Below are 14416 nucleotides of genomic sequence, written 5' to 3' on the forward strand. Positions count from 1 at the left end.
CTCAGTCGCTCCTCATTCCTTCCCCATCCCTTCCCCATTCTCATCTCAATCCTTGCCAAGGATCTCTGGGATTGGCCATCCCCTGGATCCCATCCCATGGATCCCATCCCATCCCATCCCATCCCATGGATCTCATCCCATCTCCTCCCATCCCGTGGATCCCATCCCATCCCATCCCATGGATCGCATCCCCTCCCATCCCGTGGATCCCATCCCATTCCCTCCCATTCCATGGATCCCATTCCATCCCATGGATCCCCTCCCCTCCCCTCCCATGGATCCAATCCCATCCCCTCCCATCCCATCCCCTCCCATCCCATGGATCCCATCCCCTCCCATTCCATAGATCCCATTCCATCCCATGGATCCCATCCCCTCCCCTCCCATGGATCCAATCCCATCCCATCCCATCCCATCCCATCCCATCCCATCCCATGGATCCCATCCCATCCCATCCCATCCCATCCTCCCATCCCCTCCCATCCCATGGATCCCATCCCATCCCCTCCCATCCCATGGATCCCATCCCATCCCATCCCATCCCATGGATCCCATCCCATCCCATCCCATCCCATGGATCCCATCCCATCCCATCCCATGGATCCCATCCCATCCCCTCCCATCCCATGGATCCCATCCCATCCCATCCCATGGATCCCATCCCATCCCCTCCCATCCCATGGATCCCATCCCATCCCATCCCATCCCATGGATCCCATCCCATCCCATCCCATGGATCCCATCCCATCCCATCCCATGGATCTCATCCCATCCCCTCCCATCCCGTGGATCCCATTCCATTCCCTCCCATTCCATGGATCCCATTCCATCCCATGGATCCCATCCCCTCCCCTCCCATGGATCCAATCCCATCCCATCCCATCCCATCCCATCCCATCCCATCCCATCCCATCCCATGGATCCCATCCCATCCCATCCCATCCCATGGATCCCATCCCATCCCATCCCATCCCATCCCATCCCATCCCATCCCATCCTCCCATCCCCTCCCATCCCATGGATCCCATCCCATCCCATCCCATGGATCCCATCCCATCCCATGGATCCCGTTCCCTCCCATCCTATGGCATCCCGGGAATGGGCAGCGCCCCGCCAGGGGGTGCCCGCGCTGCATAAATTATGCCAATGAGGTTCCCCCAGCCGCGGCTCTGATTGGCCGCGATCCGCGGGATATGCAAATAAAAGACGGGCGGGGTTATGCTGACGATTTCCCGCTCCGCGCACGGATTGGCGGAGTGCTGCGGTATGCTAATAAGCAGAGGCCACGCCCCCTGGCGCCGCGGGCCGCGCTTTTGTCCGGCGGGGCCGGGCCGGGCTGGATCGGAACCGGGACCGGCACCGGGATCAGAGGCGGGACTGGGATCGGGACCAGGACCGGGACCGGAGCCGCCCAGCGCTGGCCGAGGAGGCGCCGGCCGGGCCCTCCCTACAGGTGGGCAGCGCGGCGCTCGCGGGGCTGAGGGCGCCTCTCCAGCGGTGCCCTCGGGCCAGATGTGCCCCAGCTGTGCCCGGGGGGGCCGGGAATGGCTCGGCTGCTCCCTGCAAGCCGCCTGCTGCAGCTGGAAGGAAAGAGAGGGCCCCTGGGGCGCCGCCGGAGGCACAGCTGGAGGCGCAGCCCGCGGGCCCCATCCCGGGGCCGCTTCCAGAGCTCCCGGCTCTGCTGAGCCCGGCTCGGGCAGGGCTGGCTCGCAGCCGGCAGCTGCTTGGGGTCCCTGGGCGGAGCGGGGACACCCCCAGCCCCGGCGGGGTCCCTGCGGCCGAGGCCATGGGACACGCCGGGAGGATGCGGGACGCGCCGGGAGGATGCGGGACGCGCCGCTCCTGGCCGAGGCGTGTCCTCCCCACGCCATCGCAGCCTTCGTGGCCCCGAGGAAACTTGTCAAAACTTTTCTTCTGGCGGTGCCTCCTCCCCGCCGGGGCCGGAGGATTCCGAGAGGGTTTCGTCAGGGGCTGCGGAGGCGGCTCGGAGGCACGGCCGGGGCTCGGCGGAGGCTGCGGGGCCGGGAGCTGCCGGCGGCTCCTCCGAGAGAGTCGCCGGGGCAGCGATCAGCTTCAGTTCCGTGTTTTATTTAAAGGGCAGCCGTGTTCATGGCAGCCGGTGGTGCCCGCGGGTGTCGCGGGCGTCCCGTGCTCAGCCGCAGCCTTTCGGTGCCTTCCGGGCAGGGCTTAAATCGCTTCTTAAAGTTCAAGGGCAGCCGGGGAGCGCGGCACTGTCCGTACAGGCTGCGAGAGATGGGGAAGAAAAAGCTTCAGGGAGAGCTCAGAGCTGCTTCCAGTGCCTAAAGGGGCTCCAGGAGAGCAGGAGAGGGACTTAGGACAAGGGATGGAGGGACAGGACGCAGGGAATGGCTTCAAACTGACAAAGAGCAGGGTTGGATGGGATACTGGGGAGAAATTCTTTGCTGTGGGAGGTTGAGGCCGTGGCACAGAGAAGCTGTGCCTGGTTCACCCCAGCACAATCTCCCTGCCGTGTCCCCGCCGCCTCTCGCTGCCCCGTGCTAAGAAGGGATCCCGGTGGCACCGGCTGTGGCGCGGGGACGGCGGCAGCACTGTCCAGACGGGGATTAAGGCTGTCCTTCAGGGCATTACGGCCATCCGCCCCCGGCCCTGCGGGGGTTCAGCCCCGGGCTGCATCCGGGTGTCCCCAGCGAGGACAGGAGGGTCCGTGTGCCAGGGAGGAGGGAGGAAAGAGGAGCTGTTCTGCCGCGGGGCTTTGCTTCGGTGCAAGTGATGGGAAAATGACATTTCCACGGGGTTTTGGTGCCTCTCCGTGGGGGTGTGCCAGTATGGGGGGCTGGGGTGGGGGACATGGCCCCTCCACCCGCTGGAATTGGGGTGACACTTGGGCTTTGCAGTGATGGTGACAGGCGTGTGCTTTCAGAGGATGAGGGAGATTTGTCAGGCTCTTCCTCGCTGTGATGGTCCCTCCCTTGTTCTAGTAGGAAATAATGCGAACTAAGAACGCAGCGTTTCCGCTTCTCTGCCCTCTTTCATGCCTATAAAAACGGGGCTCTGTGGGCTTTAAAAAAGGGTTTATACACCAGGAATTTCTCCCTCCTGGAGCGCAGACATCCCTTGCCAAGTTTCAGCCCGAGGCCGTTCTGGCCTCCTTCAAACCAACCTCCCTAAAAGAGATGCAAAACATCCATCCCTTGCCTAGGACGGGTTGAGCCCCCCCTGCACCCCAGTTGGACACGGATGTGCAGGAGGGGCTTTAACCCATCCTGGCAAGTGATTTTGGGACACAGGGCAGGAGGGTAATTCCACATCACTCAGAGAATGTGGGGATGGAGGTGTGGGGTTTAGAGCCCCCCATCCCCCTGCTCTGCCCAGGGCTGACAAGGCAGTGAAGGCAGAGTGACAGCAGCCCTGTCCCCCCCTTCCCTGTCACCGAGCGAGCCCTGGGGCGGAGGATGCTCCTGTCTGCTCTGCTGTCTCCACTGATAAACCCAGGAGCCACGATGGCTTCGTGCTGGCCTTGATGGCTGCTGCTTCCCTGCCCACACGTGGGATGGGCTGGGCGGGCTCAGCCTCACCTCCGGCTTTGCCGCGGGGCAGGGAGTGGGACAGGGATGGGATCGCTGCCTGCGAAAGGATCAGGGCTTTGGAGAGACAGACAGAGCACCCAGCACTGCTGGGAGCATCCCTCCCTCGGCTGAGCCCCTCTGCCCTGGGCTTAAATTTGGGACAGCCTCGGATTTATAGGGCAGGAGAAGGGTTGAGGGGCTGGGGCAGTGCAGAGTTCATGGTTTTTTAGCTGAGGCTTTTAAATTTTTTTTAAATTTCTTTTTAGCTCTTTTTCCAGTTGCATGTTGCAAAAATCCTGGCTTTCAAAGAGGAAAATTAAAATATATGGATATATTTCTGCACACACACACATTTGGGATTGTTTCTGTTTGGTTTGTGGCTGCTGAGCACGAAGCCATATCATTTTTCAAGCTTTTCTGTGCTCCCATAACAGTGAGAAAATCACTTAGAGGGGGAAAAGAATCTGAGATTTTTTGCTCTTGCCACCATGACCATCAGCAGAGAGATTTTCTGGGAAAGCAGTAACTGTGGCTGGGTTTGGAAGTGGCTCCTGCAGGCTGCAGCTGCTGTGGGCTGTGCACTGCTCAGAAATGGGGTGACAGCATGTGGGTTAGGCATGGCCTCCTTCAAGAGAAGCAAAATCCCCATCCCTTGCGTGGGATGGGGTTAAAGAAACGCCAGAAATGGGTTGGGAATGGTTTAACCCCCCTCATCCCAAGAGAACAGGACCCCCAGGCTCCTTTCACCCAGCACTCTCCCTCTGGGTTTCCTGGGCGTGGTGTTTGGGGCTCCTCATGGCTCCGGGATCCTTCGGGGCTCCAGGTGGGATGGGAGGCACTTTGGTGGGGATCTGGGATATGTGTAAGGACTTGGGGCTGGAAACATCCCAGCTTTAGCTCAGGGAGGAGCTAAAGCCGAAATCCCTCTTTGGTTCCAGTAACTCAGGGTCTGAAGAATCCCATGGGCAGCCCCGTCCTTCCCAGTGGCAGGAGAAGCTGTGGAGCATCTCCAGGTGTGGAGAATGGAGTTATCCATTCCCCCACTCAGTGTGGGGGAGAAAATCTGATGCAAACCCCCCAGGAGGTTTGCAAGACCCTAAGGGATGCTTTGGGGTTTGCTCCTGCTCCGAATGCCCCACGGATGCAGGCAGGGCTGGGGGCAAAGCTGATGCAAGGATGATGCCCTTGATGCCAAGTGGTGCTGGAAAATAACCTCAAACCTCACAAACACCCGAGGAATTTGCAGATCTGAGGCTTGGGAGGGGATGAAAGGACTTTTCCCAGAGCATGTGGGTGCTGTGGATAGGTTTACTCCTCATCACCACCATCCCCAGCCAGCAGCACCCCAAAATCACCGCAGCACCCTCTGGCTAAGAGCAGCCACCCCAGGGATCGTGCTGTGGTTTCATTAGCTCGTCAAGCTGTCCTCTGCGTGTCACTAATTACACATTAACAAGCTGGCTTAATTGACTGCCTGTGAATGTGCCAAGACAGGCCATAGTGCCTGGGTGCAGCCACAGCATCCCTGGGAGTGTGAGCAGCATCCCAGGATGGGGCCAGCTGGACCCTCCCTTTGGAAATCTGGGGAAATTTCCAAGGATGGCTAAATTTTGGGGCTTTAAAGCTTAATTTTAGGTCTCCTGGAATATCCTCATGCTGATGATTTTTGGACCAACTGCTGCTGGTCCCAGGGATCTCCATCCCCTCTCTTCCTACAGCATTTTGCTCTGAACTGGATTAAAAAATGAAGGTTTTGATAGAAAATGCTGTGGGAGGAGGCTTCAGCCCCCACTGCACAGGGCCGGATGGGGTTAAAACTTTTGTGGCCACCTGCAAACTTGCAGGAAACATCATTTCCTCCTTCTGCAAAAGCTCGGCTGCCCCACAGGCCCAGGAAGGTTTCGGAGGCTCGGAAGGACTCCCCATGGGGTCACAGTGATGGGGATGTCCTGGGGCTGCTGGTACAGGGTGAGTGTCCCCTGCATGGGGCTGGTGGTGCCTGGTTTGGCCCCCCAGGCCAAAATTTGGGCTTATGGGGCTCAAATCCAGCAGAGGGGACACGGGTCAGAAAACCCCATGGCCTTTCTTGCCACACCCTACATTTGGGGTTTTGGCATCCGGTGTTTCTCCAGCTGCTGGTGGAATCCCCGGGTGGGGGTGAGGGGGGAGCTCATGCTTTGGGATTATCAGGGGAATTTGTGTGTCAGGTCTCTAGTGTGACCCCACATCCAGAGGGGTCTTTGGGGTGCTCCTGTCTCCCCAGCACTGTAGGTGGTCCCCAGGTGTGGCTGCCCAGCTGGGGTGACATCCACAAGGTGCCAGCATGGGCTGGGTGTTCCCAAGGAGGGGACAAACCTTTTGGGGTGGCCCTGAGGGGCTCCTTCCCCATGAGGACCTCACGGCTGGCAGAGATGGGACAGATCCAGCTTTGCGGTGGGATGCAGAGTGGGGGGGGTCTGATCCGAGGGTGTCCCCACTGTCCCGGAGATCTTGTCCCCAGGATTTGGGGGACAGGGAAGACCCTGCCAGTGTGGGAGAGTCACCTCAAACAGATCCCACCATGTCCCGCTGAGCATCCCTCCGTCTCCCCCGGCCCCCCCAGGACGCGGCGGCGATGCTGTGACCTACATTCGCGACAAGGAGGTCCCCAGCCCGCCGCCACCGCCGCCGGGCCATGAAGCGACACAAGTGACGGGGCCGGCGCGCCCGCGGCCATGGCCAGCCCGGCACCATGGCTGCGCTGGACACAAACAGAGCTGACGCGCTGGCAGGGCGAGGAGGAGGAGGAGGAGGAGGAGGAAGACGACTTTGAAAGGCGGATGGACGAGGATGGGGTCATCGGCCTGGGGGAGGGTGCCAGGAGCCCACCGTGGGGTGAGTCCCGCCCGAAAGGGGTGGTCCCAAATGTCCCAGGAGCTGCTGGAGCCAAGGGGGGCCGGGGACCCCGGCTGGGTCTGGGTGGCGACAGCCTCGCGGTGCCGGTGTTTTGCAGGTGACAGTGAGGACCCGGAGGAGGGGTCCCCGGCAGAGGAGGGGCGGTGGCACCCGCGGCAGGACCCGGCCGAGGAGGACGAGCGGGGCAGCTCCGGGGGCGACGAGGGGCCCTGGGGGGCAGAGAGCGATGGGGAGCCCTACCCCGAGCTGTCCTCTGGGGGCCGCTGGGGCTCGGGCTCCAGCGGCAGCCCCGAGGCGGTGAGGGACGGCCGGGCTCTCTGCCAGCCCCGGTGCTGCAGCACGGACGGGGGGGACACCTCAGGGCTCTCGGACACCAGCCCTGGCCCTGGCACCCCGTCCCGCCAGCACCGGGGCTGGGGCACGGGCGGGGACACCATCGGGGGGCACAGGCAGAAGTGGAGCCCGAGACGGAGCCTCCCCCTGCAGCTGTCCACCGATGGCCCCAGCCCCGAGCGTGTCCCCGAGCCCCAGGCAGCTGGCACAGGGATGCCAGCCCCCGGCACCGCTGGCTTGGCAATCACCGGGCAGCCCCAGGGCGCCGGGAATGCCTCGGCACCCCAAGGGCACGGCAGATCCCGAGTGCCCAAGAAAGCAGCGCCCGCGGTGGTGCCCCCCAAGCCCGCCCGGCAGTCGCGGTCCCTGAGCCCCCGGAGGCGAACGGGTGCCAAGGGGACGAGGGATGCCTCGGGAACGGGCACCGAGGGCACCCAGTACGGCCGAGGGCGCCTCAACCACCCCCTGCCCGACCTCTCCAAGGTGGAGGCGCGGGTGAAGTTCGACCAGAGCTACCGCCCGCCCCGGGGCCGTGTGCTGCCCGCCCGCCCCCGCGGCCCCGGCGGCCCCATCGGCTTCAAATCCCCGGCCGAAATCGTCCGGGAGGTGCTGCTGAGCAGCGGGGAGGGGTTGTCCCCGCAGCCCCCCAGCACGGCCGGGCTGCCGCAGGAGTTCAGGTCCCCCAGACAAGCCACGGCGCTGGTGCAGCAGCTCCAGGTAACGCCCAGCTCCCCCCGTTCAGCCACAGGGCCGTACTGGGAGGGTCTCCAGGGTGGGGGGAGCAGGGCGTGCGGGGGAAATGGGGGTGTCACTGTCTCTGGGACGCCCATGGGGGTTCGGTGCTGGTGACGCCTTCCCGGTCCTGCATGGGGCTGGCGAGGAGGGAAGGAGCAGGGATGTGGGCAGTGCTCAGGCTGGGGACAGGATGTTCATGTCCCCCCGGGATGCCGGTCACCCCCACAGAGCTTGTGACCCTCAGGATGTTTGTCCCCCTGGGAGGAGAGGGGGCTCTCCCCACGCAGAGAAAAGGGAGTCACATCTGCACAGAGGGGTGGGGTGTTTTGGAGAGGCGGTTTCTGCACCCCACCCATGCGACTCCCTCTCCGTGCTGTCCCCGCACGGAGCTGCCTCTCCCCTTAGCACCCAGCCCTCGGGCATCCCCCGTGCCGGGTGCTGTCCCCCACTGGTGTCCCCTCCCCGCAGGACGACTACCACAAGCTGCTGACCAAGTACGCCGAGGCTGAGAACACCATCGACCAGCTGCGCCTGGGCGCCAGGGTGGGTGAGGGCTCAGGATGCCTGGGGGGGTTCCCCTCTCTGCTCCCCCTCCCTGAGGTTATGTGTTGTGTCTTCCTCCTCTTCCTCCTCCCGGGGAGCTGCGGTTGAACGGTCCCAGCCCAGGGGCGTTGAGGCCGCCGCAGAGCCCACAGCAGCCTGGGGAGCAGTGGCTGAGCCGGATTGTCCCCGGAATGGCGGGGCACATCTCTGAGATGGCAGGGCCACGGGCGGAAACGCGTCCCCGTGTCACCTCTGCCACCGCGTGGGTGGGGAAACTGAGGCAGGGCTGTGCCAACCACCCCCCGCACGCGTGTCTCCACCTTCGCCGCACCCACTGCTGTGCCCATGAGGTGCTTCAGTGTGCCCCGGAGCACGGTGGGTGGGTCGGGATGCAGGCTGGCTGCCCAAACCCGCTCTCCCTGCCCAGGTGAGCCTGTTCTCCGAGCCACCACAGCCCAGCCGCAGCCTCGCCGTGGGTACCGTGACCACCGGGAGCCGCGTGATGACCCTGAGCATCCCGCAGGCACAGACAGCGGCTCTCGGCACAGCCACAGCTCCGGCCTCGCCAAGTGCAGGTGTGTTGATCTATATCCCACAGCCCCACACCTCGCAGCTGTGTTGATCCTGCTCCGGTTCTGGGGGGATTGTCTCCCTCAGCCCCTTCCTCACGCTGGTGTCACTTGCGCTGCGGTGTCACTTGTCCTCGTGTTTTCTCACAGCTGCAGCCCCGGGACCGTCAGAGCGGGGGGGTTCACCCCAACCTCGGTCCCCTCCTGTGCCCGGGGGGGGCTGCCCCACCTGCCCCGGGCCGTGCTGCTGCCCCGGCCCCCGGCTCACCCGGGCCCTGGCGGGGCAGAGCCGCAGGCTGCAGGCACAGGTAAGGGCTGGGGCCTGGAGAGGTGCAGGAACGGGGAGCTGTAGAGGGGAGTGCTGGGGGGCTGTGAGGAGGGGGGCTTCGGGGGGGGGATCCATGGAGAAGGGCTTTTGGGGAGAGTGCTGGTGGGGGCTGCAGGGCAGCGGGGAGGGGATTTGGGGGGAGTTCTGGAGGGGGCACTATAGGGATAGGCTGGGGAGGCGCTGCACAGGGTGCTGGGGGCAGCTGCGGAGGGGGTCTGGATTGCAGGGGCTGTGGGGAGGGGGACTGTTATGGGGTGCTGGGAAGGCAGGAAAGCTGGGGAGGGGACGGCAATGGGGGATAGCGCTGGAGCAGTCCCTGGGGATGTTTCATATGAGGGGGTCTAGGGGGTGCGGAGGGGGGACACAGCAGGACCGGGCTCAGCCCGTACAACCGCGGCCAGGTGGAATCCTTCGAAAGCTGGGTGCGTGCAGGGACCCCCACACCCTCGGAACAGCTCCAGGTGCGTCAGTCCCTTCCGGACCCCAACCGGGGGGGCGGCGGGACCACGGGGGGTGCCCGGGGCCCAGTGGACAAGCTCGGACCCCGCACCCTTGTGCCGCAGAGGATGAGGATGCTGAAGGACGCGCAGGATGCGCTGGAGCGGGAATACCTGAGGGGCCGGCAGCAGCTCCCGGCGGCTGCGGGAGGGTTTGATCCTGACCGGTACGTGCTCAATCCCCCTGCCACCCCCTCCCCAGAGCCCCCAGAGAGTCCCCGGGGGTCGCTGTCCCTCCCGCGCTGATGGCTGGTGTCTTGCAGGGCAGTGGAAGGGGAGATTTACCGCCTGGGGCTGCGCCTGGAAGGGCTGAAGGAGCGGCTGGAGCCGGGGGGCAGGCAGCAGCCCCTCCCTCAGCCCCCCCTGCAGCCCCGCTGCCCCCCAGCCCCGTCCCCACCACCGGCCGCCCACTCCCCGCACCCCGAGGTGAGCTGGGGGTGCAAAGGTTCCCCACCCCACTGCATTTATGGGGGGTTGCCCCTCTCACCCTCTTGTGCTGTGCCCACAGAGCCCTGCGCTGGTGGAGGGTCCTCGGGGGACAGCAGGGGACAGCGAGGGGGTGGCAGGGGGGCTGCCCTGGCCCCTCTGGCACAAACAGCACCAAGTGGAGGAGGATTTTGGGGACCTGCTGGAGCAGTGAGTGCCCTCACAGCGGGGCAGGGGGACACGGGCACGGAGCATGTCCCCAGAGCCACCTGCTCCTGCCCACGGATCCCCCCAGGTACAAGCACTTCAAGTCCTTGCCGGAGTCACTGAGCCTGGAGCAGCTGAGCCTGGCGGGGAGCGGGTCCCAGGAGGAGGTGGACGCACCCACGGCAGGGGATGGTGGCCCCAGCAAGGTCCCCTGCAGGACACGGTCACTGGAGGAGGGGTCCAACCTCGAGCCCTTGCACTTGTAAGTGCTGTGGGAGGTCGCGTCCCCAGGCATGGGTGAGGAGGAGCTTTGACATCAGGTCTTCAGTTTTACCTTGGAGTTAATAGCCTCCACGGCAGAGCTGGACCAGGACATTTCCCCGCATCTGGGGTTGCTCTGCCCCATCATTCCTGCTCCATCCCCTCCCCACAGGCACCTCCCGCAAAGAAAAGCTGTGACACTTCCCCCCAGAGGACCCCCAAACCTGGAGGAGACACAGGGCCACCCCTCCCCTGCTACTGCTGAGGAGCCACCAGCTTCTGCCAAGCCCCCCCTGGAGGTCCCTGGGCCACCACGGGTGCCCCTGTCCCTCCGTGGGACAGGCAGCAGTGCCACCCAGCACGGGCCCCGCACGGTGAGTCCCTGGGACCGTGGGTCCCCACCTGAGAGCGCCCCAGAGCCTCCCCGGCTGCTGGGCACCGACCCTGCTGTCCCCGTGCCTCTGCAGGAGCAGCGCATCGTGTCCCCCGAGACCGACAGCGGCTTCGTGGGCTCGGAGGCCAGCAGGGTGTCACCCCCCGTGCACACCCCTGAGCACCCTCCCCCTGGCCCAGGGTACGGCCCACGGCCCTGCCTGCGGGAACTCGGCTCTGCCTGCGGGATCTGGGGGATTGGAGAGGAGCAGGGATGGAAGGGGAGGCACTGAGGGTGTGGGGAGCAGGGTTCTGGCGGGGCTGGAGATGCGCAGAGTGCCCGTGGCCAGGGGGGAGCCCTGGGGGCTGCCCGCATGACCCGTCCCTTCCCCAGGACTCCGGCCTCGCTGGGACCTTCCGTCCCCATCCCCAGCAGCCTCCGTACCCCACGGAAGAGAGAGGCGACCCCGCTTCCCTCCGAGACAGCACTGATGGGCATCTATCCCCCGGGGGGCACAGGGGGGCCCCAGCTGCCCCCCAGCAGCCCCTCTCAGAGCAGCTCCCCCCCTCGCTGGGCTGAGAGCGCGGGCAGCGAGGTGGGGCCGGACCCCGACGGTGATGGCAGTGAGTACACAGGACTCGGCGAGGGACAGAGATGTGGGGGGGGGCCTGACTCTGTGGCTCTGGTTTTTGGGGTTCCCAGACCTCCTCGTGGTGCTGGTGTCACCGGTGTGCTGGTGTCACCCTCCCTGGAGGGAGGTGTGTCCCAGTCTCTGCTCTCTGATCCCAGCTCAGTGCTCCCCTTCCTCCCCAGCTCGCACGGACTCAGAGGTGGGAGACAGGAGCTGTGCCAGCGCCGGTGGCCACCCCCCGGCCATGGCCAGGAGCCCAACCAGCCCCCTGGCATCCCCCGAAACGCCATCCCCCACCCTGCTGTCCCCCGACCTGCCGTCCCTCGACCCGGCTCCCTGTGACCTGCTGGGCTCCCGTCTGGAGCGCGAGTGAGTGGCTGTGTCCCCCCCGCCCCACACCAGGCCAGACCCCCCTGGGTGGCACCGGGATCCTCCCCAAAGGCACCCACTGGGCACCGGATGCCAGCCCAGCCCCAGGCTTGGTTTTGGGGAGGGTCACAGCTGCTGGGTGGGGATGGGGGATGTGGGAGGGGGTTGCTGATGCTCCCCCAGGGTCCCTGGCACTGCTGGGGTCCCTGCTGGCTGCAGCCCCCCCTCACTGGGACATGTGTCCTGGGACAGCCAGGCCATCCGGGCGCTGCAGGACGAGGTGTGGCGGCTGCGGCTGCGGCTGGAGGAGAGCCTGCTCCGCTCCCGCAGCTATCCCGAGGGAAAAGCCACTCCCCGCGTCACCCCGGCCAGCAGGCAGCCGGTGGCCAGCGGACCATCGACCCCGCAGGATGCGGCACCCTCGGAGTAGGTGGCAGGGAGAACCTGGGGGGTGTGGGGGGGCAGCGTGGGGACACCCCCAGCCTCAGCCTGTGGAGGTGGTGACAGCATTTCTGTCCCCTCTGCAGGGACCCGAGCCCCCCGGTGCGGGGCCGGGTGGCCCCCGGGCTCACACCCACGCAGAGGGAGAGGTCGGCATCGCTGCCACGGGGCAGGCCGGAGCTGGATCTCGGTAAGGGGGACCCCACCGGGGTGGGGACGGAGGGGACACGCTCCTCCCTGCGCGACACTTGCCCTCCGCAGGGCAGCAGGATGTTGTGGGGCTGCAGGACCGTGGGGACCAGGTCCTGGTGGTCCCACGGGGCCCGCGGTGCTCAGCCCAGGGCGGGTCCTGCAGGTCTGGAGCTGGGTCCCGGAGGATGCCACCCCACTTCCCTGTCCTCCGCCGCAGCCTCCGAGTCAGAGCCCTCGGCCGCCAGGCCCCGGGCACCCCCCGCCCTGCGGAAGCACCTTGGGAAGCCGCCGGGGGCGGTGGCATTCCGGGGACAGCACACAGGTGGGTGCTGGTGGCGGTCGGTGGCGGGGCTGAAGGCGGCCGCCCTCACCTTGGGGACCCTGGCCGTGCTCACGCTGGGGTTTGGCAGGGACACGGTACCAGGCGGGGACACCACGTGCCACCCCGGCACCCCGAGAAGAGCCGGGCACCTCGGGGTGTCCCCGGTGTCACAGGGGCAGGATGGCATCAGGTGAGTGGCACCCAGCCCCTTCCAGCCTTCCCTACCACCCCTAACAGCTGCTAATGACCTTAATTAATTAACTAGAGAGGCTTAGGGAGGGGACAGACAAACCCATTGCTCATGGCCTCAGGGTCCCCTCACTGTCCCTTGGCCAGACCCCACTGTCCCCCAGGGGCACCAAGCTGGGCAGCTCTGGGGAAGCCATGACCTCGTGGGGTTCCTGCACTGGTCAAGCCCCCCTTGGCATCTGTGTCTGTGCGGGCAGAAATCCCTGGGATTCCCTGGCCTTCCTGGTGTCACCGGCAGCAGTGTCACCTGTCCCCAGCCCTGCCCCAGGTGCCAGTGCAGAGCCCACCTTTGCAGACCCCCCTTTCCCTGCAGGGAATGCCCCCCCACATCTCATCAGCCCCCCCAAACCACTGAGCTCTTCCCAAACATCCCTGGCGGGCTCTGCACGCGACATTCCTGATGTCCTCTCTCCACAGCTGCACTTGGGGGAGGTGACACCCCCCGGCAGCCCCAGCACAGCACCCCCAGGAGAACGTCCTGCCCCACCTGCCGGGCACCCTCTGCGCCAGGCAGCAGGGACACAGCCACACACGGTGGGTGACAAGGGTGACACGTGCCTGGCACAGCTCCTCCCTGCGTGGGGGCTGGCTGGTGGGACAAGGAACAACCTCAGCCCCCTGAGAGTGCAGGGGGACTGTGCCCACCCAGTGTGGCACCGGGGGGGATGGCACTGGGGCTGCCACTCGATGCGCACCCCTGGGGACACCGAACCCCCATGGGGACATCTAACCACCTTCCTTCCCACAGCAGAGCGTGGCCCTAGTGGCTCCTGTCTCCCAGGAGCCGAGAAGCTGGAGCAACCTGGAATTTGGTACTTGGCAGCCACCCCTGCTGCCACCGTCTGCCTGGCACCCGTCCCCCTCGTGCCTTACGTACCCTCCATGCTGTAAGGATGCCCTGGGGCCGGGAGGGGGCACGGGGGGGGTCAGCATTCCCCAGGGGTGGAGGGGGAACCCAGGAGGGGCTGTCCCCACCCCAGGGATCCCTTGTGGTGTGACACGGCCAGCAGCTCCTTTGGGGCGGGGGCTGTGTTTAGGGGGTGGTGCTGTGGGGTGGGCATGGAGGAGATGGGGAACAGGGATGGAAATAAGGTGGAGTGGTGGCACAGAACACATCACTGAGCCTGTGTCCCTTCTTCTTCCCAGCTACTGCTCCCCAGCAGCTCCTACCTCAGCCCCGGCCCTGGCTGGGGTCCCCCTCAGTGTCCCTGCGGGGCCCCGGCGGGCAGAGCGTCCCCCCCGGCCCCAGGGCCACCACGGCTGCCTGAGCCTGGACCTGGAGGAGCTGGAGGAGCTGAACTGGTCCCTCAGCCGGGCTGTGGAGGCTGCCCAGAGCGTCAGGCTGACCACGAGCCGCATGAGCCGGGCGCTGGCCGCGGAGCTGGGCCGGCCGCGGGGCCTGCGCCGCTCCTGCCTCTTCTGAGGGCCCCGCTGGCACCTCCAGCCTCTTCTGAGGGATCTGCTGGCACCTCCTGCCTCTTCTGAGGGATCTGCTGG

General features: G+C 65.5%; 1 protein-coding gene and 1 long non-coding RNA gene across 6 annotated transcripts in view; one reads left to right on the top strand and one right to left on the bottom strand.

Annotated features, from left to right (window-relative positions):
* Positions 1–14416, bottom strand: part of LOC137486319 (uncharacterized) — a 125336-nt gene that overhangs the window by 54223 nt on the left and 56697 nt on the right. The window lies entirely within an intron of this gene.
* On the top strand, positions 1290–14357 carry AKNA (AT-hook transcription factor). Of its 5 annotated transcripts, none has more exons than XM_068211494.1 (22): positions 1290–1453; positions 6151–6422; positions 6541–7493; positions 7980–8054; positions 8482–8629; positions 8774–8931; positions 9353–9412; positions 9515–9615; positions 9712–9874; positions 9957–10084; positions 10140–10343; positions 10515–10716; positions 10810–10916; positions 11109–11338; positions 11529–11715; positions 11968–12141; positions 12243–12346; positions 12512–12670; positions 12759–12860; positions 13337–13453; positions 13668–13806; positions 14066–14357. In XM_068211494.1, the coding sequence occupies exons 2-22, from the start codon at positions 6263–6265 to the stop codon at positions 14340–14342; spliced, it is 3948 nt and encodes a 1315-aa protein (XP_068067595.1). In that variant the 5' UTR covers positions 1290–1453; positions 6151–6262; the 3' UTR covers positions 14343–14357. The 5 variants fall into 5 exon arrangements, with proteins under 5 accessions (XP_068067595.1, XP_068067596.1, XP_068067592.1 ...); XM_068211495.1 differs by having other exon boundaries at positions 11972–12141; positions 14066–14318; XM_068211491.1 differs by having other exon boundaries at positions 11972–12141; positions 13337–13806.

The sequence above is a fragment of the Anomalospiza imberbis genome, chromosome 21, assembly GCF_031753505.1.
Source record: "Anomalospiza imberbis isolate Cuckoo-Finch-1a 21T00152 chromosome 21, ASM3175350v1, whole genome shotgun sequence".
Lineage (NCBI taxonomy): Eukaryota > Metazoa > Chordata > Aves > Passeriformes > Viduidae > Anomalospiza > Anomalospiza imberbis.

Coding starts and splice junctions, on each gene's coding strand:
- AKNA (XM_068211491.1), top strand. CDS start 6,263: ATGGCCAGCCCGGCACCATGGCTGCGCTGGACACAAACAGAGCTGACG. Junction 8,055..8,481: donor AGCTGCGCCTGGGCGCCAGG/GTGGGTGAGGGC, acceptor CTCCCTGCCCAG/GTGAGCCTGTTCTCCGAGCC. Junction 11,716..11,971: donor GGCTCCCGTCTGGAGCGCGA/GTGAGTGGCTGT, acceptor TGGGACAGCCAG/GCCATCCGGGCGCTGCAGGA.